This window comes from Orbicella faveolata, unplaced genomic scaffold (assembly GCF_042242905.1).
Source record: "Orbicella faveolata isolate gen_17 unplaced genomic scaffold, um_ofav_v1 contig_34, whole genome shotgun sequence".
NCBI classification, from domain to species: Eukaryota; Metazoa; Cnidaria; class Anthozoa; order Scleractinia; family Merulinidae; genus Orbicella; species Orbicella faveolata.
Window position 1 is genome coordinate 2,666,708 of NW_028301563.1, and position 21,316 is coordinate 2,688,023.

General features: G+C 39.5%; 2 protein-coding genes and 2 pseudogenes across 3 annotated transcripts; 1 reads left to right on the forward strand and 3 right to left on the reverse strand.

Annotated features, from left to right (window-relative positions):
* Positions 1-103: 103 nt before the first annotated feature.
* Positions 104-20,165, reverse strand: LOC110058968 (dnaJ homolog subfamily C member 27-like). 2 transcript variants are annotated; one of them, XM_020765637.2, is made up of 9 exons: positions 20,059-20,165; positions 19,700-19,819; positions 15,140-15,538; positions 14,350-14,432; positions 12,509-12,578; positions 5,656-5,820; positions 4,388-4,507; positions 3,633-3,799; positions 104-2,749 (listed from the first exon to the last, which is right to left on the reverse strand). In XM_020765637.2, the coding sequence occupies exons 3-9, from the start codon at positions 15,212-15,214 to the stop codon at positions 2,617-2,619; spliced, it is 813 nt and encodes a 270-aa protein (XP_020621296.1). In that variant the 5' UTR covers positions 15,215-15,538; positions 19,700-19,819; positions 20,059-20,165; the 3' UTR covers positions 104-2,616. The 2 variants fall into 2 exon arrangements, with proteins under 2 accessions (XP_020621296.1, XP_089128198.1); XM_089272072.1 differs by lacking the exon at positions 20,059-20,165 and having other exon boundaries at positions 19,700-19,820.
* Positions 6,115-7,323, reverse strand: LOC149104297 (uncharacterized; annotated as a pseudogene).
* LOC149104298 (uncharacterized) lies at positions 9,897-14,717 on the forward strand (annotated as a pseudogene).
* Positions 16,273-17,844, reverse strand: LOC110058967 (uncharacterized). The gene has a single exon (XM_020765636.2). The coding sequence runs from the start codon at positions 17,725-17,727 to the stop codon at positions 16,768-16,770; it is 960 nt and encodes a 319-aa protein (XP_020621295.1). The 5' UTR covers positions 17,728-17,844; the 3' UTR covers positions 16,273-16,767.
* Positions 20,166-21,316: the final 1,151 nt, after the last annotated feature.

A 21,316-nucleotide genomic window follows, 5' to 3' on the forward strand; every position in this document is an offset into this window, starting at 1 on the left:
CGAGCGTTACTACACTGCATGTAAGTGTTGTTTGAGCAAATGAGCATTTTTAATTGTAAATTTACAAAAATAGAGCTTCTCATCATAAACAGAGACAGTTCAATTGTTTTCTGTCGTTGTTTTACTCCTTAGTATAATTTCTACCTTCGTAACAAAATTAATGTCTTTATCGAAGCACTGTTTAGGTTGAGAATTTGTGAATTTCGCTACAGCTGTACATGTTTTGTCGGCGGGAATCTAGCAAAACTTGTTATTTTAGTACAGTTTTAACACTACTGTTGCTAACAATGGTCTCTGCGAGCCATATTTACTGCAGAAAAATAGCTCGCTTCCAGTGCGTTTCTCTGATTCACAGGGGATGTTTAATTTGGGTCAAATTTGTCAAAATTCCGAAGCAAAAATTTGGAAGCCAACTTACCGTCATCAACCCATGCTCTGTTCTCTGATAAAGCACGCTGTTTCAGCCAATCAGAGCGCGCGTTATATGGAAACTTAATCATGAAAAGAGATAATAGTTGACAAACTCGCAAGTCAAATTGGACCGGGACCTGTTGGACCAATTTTGACAGCCTTTGGAATGTTCTTTAATCAGTTACAAATTTGGCCTGTATGTACTCCATTAGGCGAATGAGGAATTGATTTTTCTTTAACAAGAGCAATGACGGAACGAAAGAAATTGTCCCGTTGGTATTGTTGGTTTCCGCAACAAAGTTCGCCGCAGTACAAAATAAACCATGTGTGTTTTTAATGCTCTTTTTTTTCCACCTTCTAAAATCCGTTCAGTTCATATTCCAAATTACCCGTTAGATTTTACATTAAGTGACATCTTGAACATTTCCTCGTGACTACTTTATCATTATGAAACGTATCCCAAGGTCTTGACATAATGAACAACTCGATAGAAACACAGAACTAGTAAGAGCTGTTTACGTAATGATGGCGCGAGCAAAGAGAATTTACATCTTGATGATCAAGATAAACAGGTTGCTTTCTGTTTCGGTTGCGATATTTTCTAAAAGAAACACATGTTCTCTGTGTTTCTATCGCGTTTTAGTATAAATCCACTAGCGTTCTATCATGAATGCCGTCCTCTGATTGGCTACGCTACTCACTATCTATTCTGTGATAGATTGTAGGTAGCGTAGCAGTATTCCCTCATTTTCAAAATGATGGCCCCTTGTTGGCGTTTTCGAAGTGTCTGTGAACAGGATTTAGACAAAGTTTTGAACGACTAGTAGATTTATACTAAAATAAATGGTATTATTCGCCCTCGATTTCTATGCGTGATAGTTGACGAGGGCGCTGCCCTCTTCAACTGTCACGAGATAGAAATCTCGACCTCATAATCTAATTGTTTAATAGAAACGCGTGTTCCCACGGTATTTCTATTTCCCCCAGAACTTCCACTAGTGTTTCTATTTAACAAATAGATTCGATTTTGCCGTGTGTCGGTTCAGTAATAGATCACACAGTATTAGATTGCACGCCTGTGAGCCAAATGAAACCTGGACGTTGCCTTGAATATTGGAGAAGTTGAAAAGTCGCTCGGAAAACTAGTGGTTGCGGCTGACATCTACATTCGAGCTTTGAATGAAAGGCGGGTCACTTACGGTGGCAATTTGTGTCCTCAGTGGTTGATGATTCTCAAGTACATTTGAGATAGTGTCGGAGACTCAAGAAGTAGGGAAAAGAAGTAGGGAAAAACACTCGATTACGTCTCGTGTTTTCCCCTACACTTCTTTCGTGCTCTACCGCTTCCTGCGTGCTTTACAACAGAACAGAGCACAGTCGGGGCTTCTTTATTTGTTAATTAGGGGCTTTTAAGCAATTATTTTCAACTGTCTAAATTTCTTTTGCATTTTATTTTGCTCCCGAACTGTCCGAATTTTCCGTTTAATGGTTCACATGTCGCAAAAAATCAACAATTCTATGATTTTCTGGAAGCTTTCCCGGAATCTTCCGTACCACTTACTCTCTATTTCAAAAGTTACGGTCGAATGGAAAACGTCCAAAGTCTTGTAAAAACCGACACCGAACAGCATTGATGGTGCCAACTACAGGAACCTTGCGCGAGAGGTAATAGTTGGGTCTAAAATTAACATAAATTAAAATCAATACTCTTTTGTTTATTTACAAGTTAAAGACAACGTTGCGGTCTTTTCCTCGAGTAAAACAAGACAAAGTAAAGATACGGATGGAGACTGATTTTTTCAGCAGTCTTTATAACATTCCAGTGACTTTTATCGTGTAAAGCTCAGATTTTTTCTAAAAGAACTTGCTATCATTCCATTAACTCGTTGGGAAAACAACTATGTGACAGTGGAAGACCAATGCTGACCAAACGCTTGAATTGAAATTGCACTCAAGCGTTCGTCTCACCAATCGCCCAAAAAGGGATCCTGCATGCATCTGAAAAGTGGAAAAAAGTGACCGCAAGGTGCCCGAAGTCAATATACACTGTACAAGGAGGGAACAAACATCAGTGATGACAACATTCTCTGTAATAACATCATTGACGACAATTTTCTGTATCCACCTTCTTCGGTGACGTCATTTACAACGTCGCTGTTTCCGGTGATGACCTCATCAATGACGCCACTGTTGTCGTTGTTAGCGCTATCTGTGGGATTGTAAGAGCGCCGAACGAGCGTTTACTAAGGCTTTGAACGCCTCCTCTGTACCTGGAGCTAAGCTCTTGTCTGGATGAATAAGAATGGCCAGCTTTCGATAAGCACGGTTTATGTCATCCCTGAAAAACGTAACGAAGTAATGTCAGTGCCTCTTAAAATCTCGTGTGTAAGTCAGTAATTACACTACTTCACAACGCCTAGCAAGAAAGATAGATAGATAGACACTTTTAATTAAAAGGTGAAATTTTCAGGGTAAAACTTTTAGGGTAATCCCTTCAGGGAGCTTACAAAGCATCTCTCCTATCAATAGGAGCCCTGATGCTATTACCTAACATAGAATACACAATAATAGGATATACACAAAAATAAAAACATAAATATAGGACAGTATATGACAACAAATATCAAAAGCCCGTGACTACCATAGTAACATCTTCAAATTTATGTACATATACAGTACAATCAGTCATTTCTATGCCCAAAATGGGCAAAATCGATTCCCTATTTGAGAATCTCAGGCCCGATTCAAACGTGAAACTTTGAATGTACCGTATCTATGTACAAGTAAAGTGCGACGTGTAAATCAGTTAGGATTGACACGTTATACACGAACGTCGTGTTGGCCCACAGATTTTAATTGCCCTATTGTGTAGGTCAAGGTTTGTCAAAACTTAACTCCACTGTTCGTTCTGTTTTCAACTTCTTACCTTACCACAGCCAAATTTGCAATTAGTCAATCACAAACCGTGTCTACTGTCCTGATATCCTGCGATATCAAATCACTGGCCTGATTAGTCTATCATAGCATTGTTACTTGGCCAAATTCGGGTACGGTAAATACCTACAGTTATCGTACCTTTTCTTGGTACGTTTCGGCGGAATATCGGGTTTGTTTGGTGTCCCGAATGGTGGTTTGGGTCGATCAAACTCGCCCGCTATGCGGCCGTAGCCTCCAAAAAAGGTTGGATAGCTATAAACACTACGGAACGTAACTCATCTTACCTGCTTGCCCCGGTTGTCAGACCGAGTCTCTCGTAGTTATCCTTGGCTGTTTTAAGCCTGTGAATGGCCTCTGCCTGTTCCTTGGTGTAACCGAGAGTAGTGGATGCATTAACCTGAACAGGTTTGCCTCCGTTTTCTATCGTTGCCAAAACTGCTTTGAACAAGGTCTGGAAGAAAGTGAATAATTTCCTTACAATGCGCTTTCTTGTGGGGTACTACAGAAAACATTGCGTGTAGATTCAGAAGCCTAGCTAGAAAACCTAGCAGCATATTCTTACTCTAAGCAGTCCTCTCCCCAGTCCCCATCCAGCCCATCCCGCCCATTCCCCTTTCTCCTCACCCTTCTCGAGGGTAACTACGGTAACCACTCATTTCGCCCGATAGCCAGTTCGCCCATTGTCAGTTCACATGGATTGAGTTTAAAGACAGATGAGCTTAAAATTAATTTTTTTTTAAAGAGGCTAACCGAGCAAAAATAAATAAATAAATAAATAAATAAATAAATAAATAAATAAATAAATAAAATAAATAAATAAAATAAAACAACAACAACATTGTGGGCATAGTGAAACAGACACAAAACCATTGACTAAGGAGCTATAACCCTTTGACTAAGGAGCTAAAAGTCCGGTAAAACCAATTATTGGTCCGGGCGAGCTAGCATAGGGCGAACTGGCTTTCAGGAGAAACCGCCGCAGTTCGTAACTACTACTTGTGATTTATCCACAGACTCGTGACACAAGATTCACTCTTACTTGGAACATATCATTGATTCCATCGCCTGTCTGTGCTGATGTCTCAAAATAATGAAATCCATGACTGTCTGCCCACAGTTGGCCTTCTGTATCATCCACAACTCTCTTTCTACTATCAATCTGTAAGAGGAGTTAGTGGTTGTGTTACCATATTCAGGAGTTTTTCGTGTCTTGTTTCATTTCGTTTGGCCGGTCAGTAAAATGAGGACTCGGGGCCGCGGTCTGTGGCAGAGTTGAACGACATTATAGGCTGATATAGCAAGAGAACAGGAACGTCACTTGACGACGGCGCGCGCAGTACAAATACCCAAATATGGCCAGATGACGACTGCAGGGCCCGCGGAATAACCTGGATTCTGTTCTAATTTGACCATATTTGGGTGTTTGTTCTGCGCGCGCCGTCGTCAAGTGACGTTCCCGTTCTCTTGCTAAATCAGCCTACTGACAGGAGGCGGCGGCAGGCAGGTTCCGCCATCCTGCACATTCCAGTTCACGAGTTTGCTAATTCAAGGAAATATATGATTTCGTAGCTTGTATACAGCTGATTTGAGATGGGTTGTCGGAATAAAGTGTAAACGTGCATGCGTGACAACCCCTACGCTACAATGGGTACAACTAGATAGCGGATAGCTAGATAATCAAATATAACAACATGGCAAATCCCGTACATTTTTTTTTTCGTTCAGAATTTTGGAGATAAAGATTTTTCTCGCTACACTGAATTTTAGAAGAATTTTCCACTAAAAGTCATGAAACACTGACAGAAAAGCTACAGAAAAATGGTGTTAAGTGGAAAATCTAATATGCTTCACGAGAAACCCCAACCTCGTCCCGAGGCCAGAATCCGGCTGACCCTAACCCTGTTGCGTCGCGTTGCAATTTTGTCAAAAGTTGCATCGCAAAATTTGACAATAAAAAACAGTTTCACTGTGCCATTTCTGAAATGTAACTAGTTGCACGTAAAATTAAGGATGTTTTTACAAGGTCAAACTGTTGCTATAGTAGCACATAGTGTGGCCAAAATAATAACCAGGTGATCAGCAATGATTGGGCAGTTTATGATTCCATGATCGTAGTATATGATTAAGAGTGGTTATGATGACCATCAAAATCTACGTCTTGGAAAGTGCTGGAAAGCTGTTTTGAGCCGACCTAACTGGGGATTGTTGCACGGTTAGTGCCCTAGGGTACATGTATATTGTGAGAGTTGAGGTGCCAAAACATTTTTTCAGAGGATTAAATACTGTGTGCAATGACTCCGTTCTCACCTTGTTAGCACAGACAGCAAATGCAACGCTCTCAAAGTCAGCAGGACTTCCAATATCTTTCTTTATCTCCTCCAGCCAGCTATCGAGTGCATCAAAACTCTCTCTGTTTCCAACGTCATACACTAGCATGGCACCTTGGGTATCCTTATAGAATTCATTGCGAACCTTGAAATAAAAAGCGCGTACGGGTATTTACTCAACACACTTACGTCAGTCCTAAGACGTGTACATTAGCTTTCTTACTGTAACTGTTCCTTATTACGTTAGTTACAAGAATATGGCAGTAGATCAAGTAACTGTAACTCAAGTCTGCTCAGAACACATACTCCCTCGTTACAGTACGTGATAAATGTTTAGCAATTAAATAGCAAGCTCTGGGCTTCTATTGATTGACAGCAGCTAAGACCTGAGTTTGCATCTAATTGTTTTAGCATTACCCCCCCCCCCCCCCCAAAAAAAAAACAACAACAAAAAACTAAATAATAATAGCAGCAGCAGTAGCAGCAGCAGCAGCAGCAGCAGTAGCAGCAGCAGCAGCAGCAGTAGCAGCAGCAGCAACAGTAGCAGCAGCAGCAGCAGCAGTAGCAGCAGCAGCAGCAGCAGCAGTAGTAGTAATAATATATATATATTTTAACTAATACTTAGAGTTCATTAGCGGCTTGTAAAAAATTACAACTGTAAAAATTCTCAGGACAATATATATGTCAGGGAAATACTAACTTACAAACGAATTACAAATTACACTCATTCTTTACAGCCCTTATAAATTTGTCTATCATCATTTGTCGAAAAAATTTAAATAAGAATAGTAAAAAATACTCTACACATTTAAATGGCAAGAACTCTACTTTAAAAATACACTGTAGCTATATGCAGGTCCACTTCTTGGCTCAGTGTTCGTGGCTTCGGCTAGAGTTCCCCAGAAATAGTATTCTCAATTGCCTTAACGAATATTTGTATGTCCTTTTTCGATATCTAAATCAATGTCCGACAGTTCTAAGTGGACTCTCCTAGGTGCTAGCGAGCTTCTTAAACAAAGTAATGCTGATCTCAGCAGCGCAAAAGATACTCTTGCCCTGATCCATGACATGGTAGTCGCATAACTTTTGCCCTTCTTTGTGGCAACTAACTCAGCAAGTCTACTATGGTATCGATTACATTCCACTGCCATTCCACCCGTCGTGAAAAAAAAACTAATGGCGTGAATGTAGCTTGCTCTACTTCTAACACACGGCTGGCATACTGGCGCTTCTTCTCTGTTTCGTGCTGCCTGAATATCTGGTCTGGATCCAAATCTCTATAGGAGTCTGCATTCGGATGGCATACTCTGACATCAAAAAAAGCCGACCTCTGCCTCTCCCAGAATCCCCTAGCAACTATATCCAGCCGCGCATCAGGGGCGGTGTTGGCTCCCCTATTCAACTCTTCTCCTGTGATGTCTTGCAAAACTGGTTCGGATTCGACACCATTGCATACCATGCTAAGCAGTTCCACCTCCAAATTCCTTAGTTCATTATGGTGTTGGATGATAAATCCGCCTCTTTTGCATATCATAGCGTGATCCACATTGAATATGTCCCCGCAAACACAAACAGAGGGAATATCAGGAACTTCCCAGTCGTACCTGAGTTTCACAGCGTCTCGGAACTCACTCTTATTTAAATCAATCAATTATAATAATAATAATAATAATAATAATAATAATAATAATAATAATAATAATAATAATAATAATAACTTACGTGATTACGTGAGGACGATAATAATAATAATAATAACTACAAAAGATCAACTTGCTAGGTACAGCACACATTTTGAAGAGGGTGCTATCAAGCTAAAAACTGGCTATCCCCTAGTGCCCCAGGACCATGGTCTGGTCTCGGCTCTAAGGACTCTAAGCAAACATTACGTGAGGACGATAATAATAATAATAATAATAATAATAATAATAATAATAATAATAATAATAATAATAATAATAATAATAATAATAATAATAATAATAATAATAATTGGGCATGGAGTAGGATAAGCTCACGCTTTAGCCTACTTCGGGAAATTGGACGCTCCCGCCCACCAGAGTCTGGGGTGGCACCTTTGGCAAGTGCTAGCAACCTCGCAGCCACCCTGCTCTGGGTTACGAGCACTACAAATATGAAAAGTCGTACTAGGAATAATTCATGCCGCATCGGTCGTCCCGCGGATCAACAAGGGCCGCGTCCCCCAGCGGGGAACCAGGCTGGGATCGAAAAGTCAGCTACTGGAACAAACTCCGCTCACGAAGTACTAGAGGACATCCACAACGAGGACAACCCTCACAGAGGCCCTCTAGCTACATCCACCGGAAATCCCTTGAAAGGAACTAGACAGAAATGGACTAGAGAGGAGTATAAACAAGTGATGGAAGCATTTTACAAAGCTACAAATAACCCCTCTGAGACTACTACCACCAAGGCTGCATATAACATCTGGCGGCTACAAAACCCCACAGCAAGGCCAAACCTTGACGCAAACAAACTCGCTAATGTTCGCAGGGACATTATCAAGAGTAAAAGACTCACTGAAATGGAACTTGAAACCATACGAGCAAAGGTAAGGCACACCACCTCCATTCCAGAGGAATTGAACAGATCAATACTTGGGATTGAAGACACTGACAAACAAGAGACGGTTGAAGCAAATGTGGACGAAAACACTTCCACATTACCTGAAAGTGCTGGAAGAACACAAAAACCTACAGAAACGAAGCAAGAGGAGAGTATGATAGCAATGAAAAATGATATACTGAGAAAGTGGGAAACAGTCAAATACCAGGAAATGACTGAGAGGCCACTCCTGCCAAAGATAAAGAAAGATCGCCGTGCCCGTGATACAATTGACACAGCCAACAAAGCCATTAAAGAAATCAAAGAAGGCTTCGATGGAACACTCACTATAACTGGCATAAACCAAATTGTATACGCCACTGCCTCGATAATAACAGAGAAAATAGGCCTAAAACCAAGACAACACAGTCGCATACACAAAAAAACAGAAGAGCCTGCTTGGAAAGCAAAAATTAAGAAAGAGATCCAAAAAAAGCGAAGTGACCTTTCGATTCTGACGGAAATACAGAACGGTTCAAACATCAGGGAGAGAAAAAGGAAAGAGATTGAGAAACGCTACGACATCAAAAAACCTGGGGATGTGCCAATTATCAAAGAAAAATTGAAACAACAAATACAAGCTAAGGCGCAAAGGATAAAGAGATTTGAAAAAAGAAACAAACATTTCCGGCAAAATAAGATCTTCAAAGAGGACGGCAAAAAGTTCTACCGTGAACTGGGAAAGAAAAAGATTGGTGTGGATGAACCACCGCAGCCGGAAGAAGTTTTGGATTTCTGGAGTAACATCTGGGAGAAAGAAAAATCACATAACAAAGACTCTGCATGGATAAAAGGATTAGAAGACCTGCACAAAGACCTTAAGGCCCAATCATGGAGAGCAATAAATGTCGAAGAGACCACCTGTGCTATCAACAAAAGCAGTAACTGGAAATCACCTGGAAAGGATAAAGTTTCTAATTTCTGGCTTAAACATCTTGTCAGCTTACATGAAGACCTAGCAAAAGCTTACACAAAGGTTATTGAACACCCCGAAGAAACACCAGAATGGCTTACTGAAGGTATTATATATCTACTACCAAAAACAGAAGAAACAAAAAACCCAAAGAACTATAGACCGATTACTTGTCTTCCTACGATGTATAAGATTCTGACATCCATCATAGCAGAACGAACATACACTTTCTTGAATGAACATCAGCTCCTACCATCAGAGCAGAAAGGCTGTAAGAGAGGGAGCTACGGATGCAAAGACCAACTCCTGATAAACAAGATGATTCTGGAGGACTGTAAGACCAAGAAAAAGAACCTATCCACAGCCTGGATAGACTATAAGAAAGCATTTGATAGTGTACCTCACACGTGGATAATAAAGTGCATGAAAATCTATAAGATCTGCCCTGTGACTGTCAACTTTATCGCAGAAAGCATGAAATGTTGGAAGACAACGTTACACCTCAACCACGCTGAAGGGTCAATAACATCAAGGCCTATCAATATCAAAAGTGGAATCTTTCAAGGAGACTCTCTCTCTCTCCACTCCTGTTTTGTCTTGCCCTTGCTCCACTGAGTTCATTACTAAAGGCAACCACTTATGGGTATGAAGCCCAGGGTAGAACAATCAGCTACCTCTTTTATATGGACGACCTAAAAACATATGCAAAAAGTGACAGCCAGCAAACCGGCCTACTCAATATTGTAAAGACATTCAGCAATGATATCAAGATGGAATTCGGGCTGGACAAATGCGCTAAAGTCACATTCAAAAGAGGAAAGCTGACAGAAACTTCCGATTTACAACTTGACATTGACACCTGTATCAAGGAACTAGACCAAGAGAACACATATAAATACCTATAAATACCTTGGCGTGGATGAAGGTGATGGTATACAATATGCCAAGATGAAAGAAAGAGTGAGGAAGGAATACTACCGCAGAGTAAGGATGGTCCTAAAAACGGAGCTCAATGCTGCCAATAGATTTGAGGCAATCAACACCTTAGCTATCCCAGTGGTGACCTACAGTTTTAACATAATCGACTGGAAGATGAGTGAAATCAAGAGGTTAGACACAAAAACAAGAAAACTACTCACCCTATCAAAAATGCATCACACAAAAGCAGATGTAGACAGACTCTACCTCCCAAGAAATGCTGGTGGTAGGGGTCTTATCCAATTAGAAGCCTCCTACAAAACAACCACGATAGGGCTCGATACATACCTAAAGAACACTGATGATGCCCTAATCGAACTAGTGCAAGAACATGATGGCAGAAAGAAATTGTACTCTATACAAAGGCAAGCAGAACAATTCAAACAAGAACTAGACCTAACAATACCAGATAAACAAGCAGAAGAAACAACCACCAAATATGCAAAGAGAACCAAACAAATGGCACGAAATAAGACCCAAGAAAAATTAACAAAGCAGTGGGAAAACAAAGCCCTACATGGAAGATACCAAAAGAGAATAAAGGAGGCAGATGTTGACCACCACAAAACCAACCAGTGGCTCAAAAGCAGTGGACTGAAGGCAGAAACGGAAGGATTCATAATCACAGCCCAAGACCAAAGCCTAGCTACCAGATCATACCACGCCAGCATTATCAAAGACGGTACTAGCCCCCTATGCAGGATGTGTAACAAATACGACGAAACAATTGACCATATCGTGTCTGGGTGTCCTGAACTTGCGAAAACAGAATATACCCACAGACACGATAAAGCAGCCACGTATATACATTGGAAAGTCTGTCACAACTATAATATAAAGACATCAGAAAAGTGGTATGACCATGAGCCGCAAACAGTTACAGAAAATGAGGATGTCACGATATTATGGGACATGCCAATACACACAGACAGGAAAATAACAGCCAACAGACCCGATATAGTGATTAAAGACCACAAAACGAAAACCTGTAAATTTATTGACATGGCAGTACCATCAGACAGAAACACATCCGTGAAAGTCAGTGAAAAACTATCCAAATATAAGGACTTGGAAATCGAAACAAGCCGAATGTGGCGCATGAGAACGGAAACGATACCAGTTATCATTGGAGCACTTGGAGCTATCAAAAAGGGACTAGAAACTTATCTTGGAAGAATTCCCGGCCAATTAAGCATCAGTGAACTACAAAAGATAACCTTGCTAGGTACAGCACACATTTTGAGGAGGGTGCTATCAAGCTAAAAACTGGCTATCCCCTAGTGCCCCAGGACCATGGTTTGGTCTCGGCCCTAAGGACTCTAAGCAAACATTACGTGAGGACGATAATAATAATAATAATAATAAACTCGCAAACCTGTAGATCTATCAAAAGAATAAATAATAATAATAATGATAATAATAATAACAATAATAATAATAACAATATCGACAAAGACAACAACTAAAAACAAAAAAAAAAACTGCAAGAACACAAAGTTGATGCCAATTTCAAAGATCGACAAGCACCTTGTTCCATCAAACATGCAGCTCATTCTATAACCAATGTAGCCAATAGCCAATTCGCACATCTCCCATCTAGGTGCATACATGGGTTTGCTTCCCTCACAAAATTTACTGCTGGACCAGGAGTCCAGGGGCACTTTCTATCTCATTTTGTATGGGAAAAAAAAAAAAAAAAAAAAAAACTTTTTTTCTGGTAAAACCAAATGGAATGGGCCTCTCCACTATGATTTTTTTCTTTTAATTTGGAATACTTTCAGGGGTATTCCTCTTTTCTCATTTCACAGGGGTGACTGGAAAATTACTGAGTACCATTTTCTTTCTTGTACTAATGCTGTGGTCCCTGATGATATATGTAGTCCTTTTGGTGGGAAATGAAATGGAACAGCCTTTTCCTCTAGAAGGTTTTCAAATGCTTCCACTTGATACACACTCATCCTGTCTCATTTTATCTGTCAAAAGTTTGGACTGTTCCATTTGGCAGAGAAAATTATTGAAAAAGAAAATCTCTGAACATTTTACAGAAATATCTCAGTGCCTTCAAGAACACCTGGCACTCTCTGGAGATCAGCTGGGTATGCTGTTGAATTGCCAGAAATAATTATTACTATTTTTCAAAAGTATAGGCCTTCCAGAGGGAGTTGTAACATGTAATTGGGCCTCTCTTATTGCTCTCCAAAGCTGTCATTGTCACTCCACCACATTCTTCATATCTTATTAGTGTTGATTACCTGCCAGTCAGTGTATGCACATTGTTCATTCAAATACAACATGAGCAAAAGGTTATATGTCATACCTCATAAAACACTGGATGTCCAGCCATGTCAAAAATGTTCACTTTTAGTTCTTTGTCATTTATTGACACCCTGCATAAAAAAACAAAATTGTCCACTGCGACTTTCTGACTAAAGTGTAAGTGGCATTTTATTACATGACTGAGAAAATTACTTCATTGTGATTGGCCGAGAGCAGGTCAATTTATCATTAATTCTTAATTTGCACTGCAGTGCAAATTAACATGCATGCATTTGCAATTTTCTCAGTCATGTAATAAATGAGCAGTTGTACGAGAGCTAGAGTAATTAAGAATTTACACTACTTGTGATATTGAAAACTTCTCTCACATTGCGTTTGCCTATAGATAGGTTTGTGCAATTTTGAGAGAATTTCTAGATACAGTTGTATCACTCGTGGTGCGGGGTTGTGTAAATCTTTGTTGCACTCGCACTCATACAGTAACCTATACTCAATTACCACAAATATAGTTATATCATATTTACAGGTGTATTGTTAACAAATACCACTGACTCATTATAATTATGCATTACACATGGATTGGGACTCAGTGTAAACTCAGCTACCAAACAAGGTTTGCCATCAAGCATGTACTTTATTTTCATCATTCAAATTGTTCACTGTGAACATATCAGAGAAAATAGCCAATAATGTTCTTAATTTATGTCCAGGAAAAAATTCTGAAGGTGGAAAGTAACCAGAGAAAACTGTCAATAACTTCTCCAAACACCAAATCCAACCGGTGTGGGACAGAGAAGGATTGCGACAAAGATGATGGTCCAGTTAATGAAACAAACTCATAGATCTTTGCATTTAGTAATACAAATACCCAAAGGGAATTAAGCGGCTTTTAACTCAAGTTAAAGTAAAGTGACTAACTTGTTTTGCTGAGATTTACATACATTACATGCAACACTTAAAAACTACAATTTTGGATATCAAATAACTATTGCTGTGAAAGATTAAATCCCTTCTCCATTTGACAGGCAAAGAAAAAAACACACTCAATGACCACGTCAAGTAGTATTCTTTGCTTCCCTCTATCGACGCCTGAATTTCCTGAATCAGTATAAATAGGGAAATGTGACAACTGTATTGTGCGGTTCCAAAAAATATCCATTGTCACCCCTAGGAAGGTTATGGAAAAATTCCAGAGTGAGAGGGAATCTTTTTTTTAAAGGAAAGTGCGAGTCAAAATTGGAATATCCAGAGGGGTCAAGGGGAAGGGAAGTTCAAACCAAAAAGGTTCTCTGTGAGAGGGTACTAAATCAGTCAGTGTAAAATGCAGACTGCAGATCAGGGGTAAAAGGCAGACTGAAGGTAAAATGCAGACTGCAGACTACAGATTTTTTAACTGATTAATCATGTTGCCATTTCCATCATTGAGAGCTAACTGAAGTTAAACGGGCTACATGTAACTGGAGCATTACTTAGGCTATCATGAATTGATACATTGAGGCTAACCGGAGTTATATTCAGTCTAACCAAAAGTGATATTCAGGTTAACCCAAGTGCAAACTTTCACTATGATTAGCCTGAATAATTCTGTTTACAATCAGCACTCACTAATGGAAATATTAGGATATACAATTAAAACATCTGAAGTCTGCACGTCTACATTTTACCCCTGGTCTGCAGTCTGCATTTTACCCTCAGTAGGTGTTTCACCCCAATGCGCAGTCTACAGTCTGCAGTACACAGACTTCTGTGTTTTACACTGACCAGGTACTTAAATATATTTTCTGGAACAACACATTGCATATTGGAAGGAATAAAATTTGAAGTTGTTGCCTGTTCATCTAACAACCTAGACTAGCATACAAGTTATTTAACATCACTCACTTTGTTACTCCATAGTCAATTCCTATTGTTGTCATGTACTTGCTCACAAAACGCTTTTCACAATACCTTTTGATAATACAACTCTGCAAAGCAAACAAACCATTACTGACATGAGGAAAATTGTCTTTCAACAGGCTTGGTGAGTCTAAGGGATTAGGTGAAGTCTATGTTTAAAAATGAATGTACGTTTCTGACTGTTACCCTGCGTGATACACAACTGTAGTTAAGTCAGATTCACTTTGACGATCATTCACTCATACATGTAGAAGACCTGGGCTAATAGTCTAAAACTGTTATAAGAGACCGTGCATGAAGAACAGATGCGATAAAATGAGCCATTTAAAAAAAAAAGAAAAAAAAAAGAAAAAGCCCGAAACGTAACCCTGATTTTCTTTTTAGAAATAAAGATTAAATATTTCTTAGCAAATTCATGCGCAAAATCGCATGCATCTGAGACAGTTTCTTCCGCTTGAAGCTGAAAGTAAGATTATATCTGAATAAAGGTTAAAATGTCTAACTTTCTCAGAGTTGTCCGATGTGTTGTTTGTTACTAAACTAACACATTTTCAACTTAATACGGCTCACAATAAAACATTTGAAAGTCAAACTATTACAATTGAAGCCAATGCACGGTATTAATTAAAACAAGACGTACACAGCTTACATGTATGTACAGCACTGACACAAAATTAAACGAATTAAACGTTTGTAAACCTGTGTAGTGACTTTCCCACAAGACTGTGATAACATAATTAAGTGTTAACAAAAAAGCAAATGTTATACGTAGTACCTTTCCTGTTTCAGCATTTCCCATGCTAATGACTTTTATCCGAATGGCCGTCTTGTTGCGATGAAATTTATCCATGCCGATCAATATTGTTCAATCCGCTGGAAAGTCACTAATCTTGTTACATCCCTCGAAGCAAATTTTGTCATATTTCTATGACAAGTAAACTTTTCACTGCGTTGTACATTTCTAGTGTAGCACTTCAGGAGAGTTTGAATCACAAACAATTAGAAAATAGCTTGTGAAGTTGTGAATTTGCGTAAACAAACTCAAAAGTTCATGGAAACCGCGCCGACGCCATCTTGGTTACAAACTTCGTCACCAGTGTCAATGAACAGAAATTGTGGAGTAGGAACTGGGTTAATCGTCTTCTCCAATCTGGACCAATCTGGACCTCAATCTCTACAATGATGATAGAAGAATTATTTACTTCATTATATCACAATCGGACCACTCTATGTGTTCGTGGTTAATAATTGTTTATAAGAAACGAACAGAGAATCTATGAGGGTTATGAATAAAGCTCTGAAAATTGCATATTTAAATTACATCTCGGTCTGAATATCCCAATCATAAGTTTAGTGAAACGTTAATCAGCTCACGTATGGTGTTTTTTCGCTTTCCTGGGTCGTCTGAAGCGTCTTTTTTACGAAATTACTTTTGGCCGGAGACCGGTAAGACAAGAGAGGGAGGCTATCTCTCTCTCTTGTCTTACCGGTAGTGTAAGCTGGTGTAAGTCCTTAGCACGCATTACCTATACATATGAGTTGATTTCCACATGATCAATACGATCGGTACGTCTCCATATGGCGATCGCAGCGATCATACTACAAAAAAAAAACACCCACAAACTGTTGTTCCCGCTCATAAAAAGTAAAAACATTCCACCGTGTCTGCAAAACCTGTTTAGCAGGTTAGTTGTAATCCTCTCAGTTCCCATGAGCCCACGCAGTGCAAAACACTACCCGAAGTTTGGTTTTCGAGAATGAAAAAAAATTGAGATCTGTTCTTAAAAATTTTAGTGTTTAGCTACAGGATATTTTATGCCGGCATCTGTATTTTGATCATGATTCGCCCTGCAGGTCAGGCTTGATAAAAAAAATGCATGAATCGCAAAATACACAGGGACAACTCACTGAAAAGTCTATATCATATTTATTCTTCAAATCGGCTTAATTCGAAATGATTAACAATGAAAATACAATAATCTTAAATATTACACCGCAGTACTTGGTCTTTACCTTTTTCTTTTAGATTATGATTTTGTTATTTCAGTTTAAGCACACGGTATTCTAACTGATTTCTTGATGTTACACGAACTTTTAATTATTCAAATCCAGCTGTCCGCTGAACAAAAAGTCAAATTAATGAACGCTAATCTTTCAAAAGAAATATACAAATGAACAGCCATATATAATTATTACTAAATTACTAACAGAAAAAAAATCTTTGTGGCTCCTGAGCTTAAATGACTAAATTAAATTGGACGAACAATTCATGTAAGATTCTATCGATTTCACGTAAGGCAATGTTCCTCAGTTGACAAAATATTCTTTACCCAGTATCAAAAACAATCGGATGAATTTCACTGATTCGATGAAAAATAGCGTCGAATTGTCCCTTAAAACAGATCAAATTAATAGAATATCCTCATCACGGAGATCAGAGTTTTCTTTGCAGGACAGTGAAAATAACCGTTTCGTTTTTTTGCAGGCAACCGCGCAACAAACTAGTGACACAGAACACATCGGGACAATTGAAATCAGTGCTGGATAGGGTCTGTCGGTATCCACTTGACTCAAGAATGCGATCGCTACCGAATAACTTGCAACTACTCCGACGAGGCACCGAGGCGACTTGAAAAACGACATGGCGAAGTTGGCAACTATAGCGCCGATGATTATGTCTCCTGTTCCGAGAAAGACGTGTGTTTGATTCTCGCCAAAGCGCACTGTAAACACAGAAGGCAGCTCCCAGGCGCTGTTCATTTCAAATAACTGACATAGCAGATTTCCGCAATCCCCGATGCTAAGGACTTGTGGAGTGGAGTGGTTCATTCGAGCAAGAAGGCAGACGTCATAAACGAGCGCCGTCCAAAGAAAAATCTGTAAAAAGGCAAAGTTCCTAAATTGGACGTGACTGGCCAAGAACGCAAACATGGCGATGATAATATTGTTGATAATCCATCGGAATTCGGTCTGTACTGATAAAAGCCAAATTGCGCCGAATGAAATGCCCAGTATATAACCCAGCTTCAGAGGCAGCCATTGGGCAAATGCGATCATAATGAAGCTCACGACAGCGACATGCTGTAAAAATATCATTACGGAAGGGTAATATTGGAGGACGACCACTGTCAGCCCCATCGCAGCGAAATAAGTAAAGTTCAGCAGTAGATACTGTGGAAGTTTAAGTTCTGCGCCTTTGGCAACTTGATTTTCAACCGTTTTGTTTTCTTGACTATCTGTTTCGTCGCTCTTCGAAGGGTTACTCCATTGTCCACTTCGCCGCATCTTTTCGCCGTAAATTGCGCTAAGAAAGACCAAAGCGCTCACCGAAACATCCATGATCCAGAAATTGTAAAGAACCATTTTCAAATCAAGAATTAAACCAGCAAATAACTGCCGTTGCTTGAAAATTTTCTTGTTGGGCCTATCTCTAAAAGAAGTTTTGATTTGAAACAACCTATTATCAGAAATTTTTGAACCTGCTATGACGTCACGAGGTGAAACACTGGTCGGTAACAGGCGGTCTTAAATAATAGACGATCAACAGAAAAGACTTTTTATGGTTATTTACTGGTAGAACAAGCAGTGATCAACCATATTAAGCTAAGACATTGGAAACTACTGACACGGAACCATATTTTACTTTTTTTCCATTGTGGCTAAAAAAGTGCATTTTATCTGGCGATAATATAACTGTACTTTCACGTTTTGGGTCATGGTGAAAGTTTCTTCGCTTCCGACTTGATTTCTCGCACAGCGCTGGGAGGTGTTCTTAATTTTCTATACAGTTTATAACGGGTAGCGAAAGTTGATATCTCTCTCGGTAAGTGAGTGGTGTTAATCTCCAGCAAGCACACGCTATTGCTTTTTACGTGCGAACATTAACACTATTTTTCTTCAGAGGCAAAGCATGCCGTTTACAAACAGTACAAAGCCTGGCTTCTAATAGAACATGCAAAAATGCAACATCCACATAAATGTTCCTAAATCCGCTAGGCATAAGGCCAGTTTAATTAGTGCCGGATTATCATAGTAAGAACGAAACACGATGATCAGAGGTTTAATTAAAAATATTTTAATGTTGCTGACATATTCGATATATCAGCCATAAGATATAGTTAGCCTACAGATTGTTTTTTTGATCGATCTGTCATAAGCCAATAAACATATGTCGCTGTGAGTTTTCTATCGTACAAAGCGAACGAGAAAGCCTTCCTTCCATTCATTTTCACGTTATAAGATGCGTACACCTTGTCGATCTCTCCTAGCCGGCCAGACTCTGTTGAGCGGATTTTTCACCAACGAGGAGAAACATATTCGCCGATTATTCTGTATTCATGGCACAAAGCACCTGTGTTTAATCAATTTGCTAATTACTGTTTGTGTCCACTTTAGATCGTGAAGAAAGTTTTTGAAGTATTTGTTTATTGTAACCAGGATATCAATTTGAGGTTCTCGGACCGAATTCCCTCCCTAAAAACGAATCTATCAAACAATCAATCAAACTATTGTCTATTAACAGTAGATAACAGATTTCAACAGCTGGGCTACCACTAACGCCTCATAGACAAGAGATATGGGCTCCGTCCACGCTTCACGGGTGCCGGAGAAACTTGACAACCGGCGACAAAAGCGCCATTTTTGATGTGTCTTTGAGGAAGACTCGGGCGGAGAAATTACATGATTATCGCGACGTCATCGTTTCCGAGAAGCTCTGTTTTCAAGAAGTTTTCCGTCCGCACTGCAACGCGGAGCGGGCGTTTTCAAATTGCTCTGGTTTGAAGCGCGGCATCGAAGAGCTTCATTTTAGAGTGGACGGCAGGCCTAACCGTGGCAATAAAGTGGCGTTTTCAAATTTCTCTAGCCTACTGTGGACGGGGCCATACTCTGGATATGGTCTTATGATCTGTCGCTAAGAAACGGATCACGCCGTGGTCACGTGACGCCTGGAACTCTCGTGGTAATTTTTTGATTGGTTGACAAAAAACGGAAATTTTACCCGTTCTTTAACGAAGATTTACCACTGAGCTGTAGCTGGCAATATTGTAGCCAAAGAATTGTGCTAAAATTCTCAATTGGCCTTATACCCGGGCCTTATAACAACTGTCTTTTTGCGCCTCGGCTCGTACAGCTTCATGCCTTTTGTCGCTGATAATTTTTATGATACCTTCAGCTCCTTTGACAATAGATTGTCTATCTGAATCAAGGGATGCAGTGTCCCTATTGTTTCGATGCTTGTTTTTCTCCTTACCACCTGTCTGCTTCTTATTTCACTCAAATTGTTAGGAGAAATTAGAAGTTGATAGAAATGTGCAATTAAAATTTGAATATTTACCTTTTGTGATAGCAATAACATGGAGTCTGCCGTCCTTAGCGTGAGTTAAGCCTGATTTATTTTTTCTCAAAGACCTCGTAGTTTGTGTGCGGCTATTGGTGGCAGAACTGTCTGTTGTCCCTTGTAGAATTGTCAAAATACAAACAATTAGACAACGTGCGAACCCAATTTCTTTTTTGCTGTGCCGGAGCAAATAGTCAACAAGGCGCTGCCGAGTTGAATATCACTCAGCGAAAACAGCGGCGAGAATTAAGTATCATTTCCTTTCGCACAAACCGAAAAATTGCAGTGTCATTTCCATTTAAGTGAAAAGAAATATAAAAATAAATAAAATAATTTTTAAAATCATTAAAATTTACCCTTTCATCGATTGTCTCCGCAGCGCGCGATCGCTCTGATCTCCATGTGACTGTTACAGGACGCTGAACTGTTTTTTGGTGGCTGATCGAAGCGTCAAATGGGAGCCATTATTTGACTCTTTTAAGAGCAATCGCGGGTAGCGTGTTCTGTCACCGAATAGACAACAATTGGAGAACCAGTCAGTTTCGAGTCGTGCAATTAACACGTCGAGTACTGTATTCTATAAGCGTGGATTCCATTTTGATCTCAAATTTTAAACGTCATGTTACCGTAACACCAGGCCGTACCCTCGGTTACTTGTTTTTCACGAATTCAATAACCCATTATCCACTAGTTTATGTTGAAGCGTATTTTATTAATTTTTTTTTGCATAAAATTTTCCTCCGAGCTTATAAAAATGCATTATTACTGTTTTCTTGGTTTTGTCAAGGTGCTGAGTAAGGCAAATGAATGATATATTCTATTTAAGATACATTTTATTTCATGCAATTATTTCTCACGGGAATATCACGAGTCCACATTTCGCCGTGCAGCTCCCAGGTTGGAACGCTGCACTTGTATCGCAGGTTCGAAACCCGTTGAGGTCTGATTTTTTTCCCCCAGCTTTATCACAACTTCTGTCGGTTGTGTGTTTAGCTAATTGCAATGATCTTTCGTCTAATTAATTCTTTATTCAACTATTCAAATATACCAATAAGCTGCGTCTTAACAGCGATGGTCTTTTCTCTAATTAAATCTTTATCCGCAGCTCCAAAAAAACAAAACAAAACAAAACAAAACAAAACAAAACAAGAACATTATGCCGATAACCGAAAGCATAATGTTATTTTATCGCGAGGCATTTCCTATTTCTTATCAGTTTGCGCATTGTGCTCTAATCTGGCAACAATAGAAGTCTCCTGTCAAATGAAAAATGGGCGCGTGCCACAGTTAAGTACAAAAGGTTGGATATCTTGTACACGCGGCCCCTTTCTACTATTGCCATCATCGCAAGAAGAACTTTTCCGCTATTTAGCGTTCAGACGTATTTGTTCTCTTTCCATCCACTTGCTCGGTCACCGACCCGCAGACTTTCAACGTATCTTATGTGGTATCTTACTTTAGTTTTTACTGGTGGCGAAAGTTTTAATCCCACCTTTCCTGAAGAGATTTTAATCTTTGTTTGTAACCTTAGTTTCAATTAAACTCGTCACATTTGTGGCCATTTATCCCAAACGATTTGTTTCTATTGTCGTCTACCTATCTCTTCAGCAAACT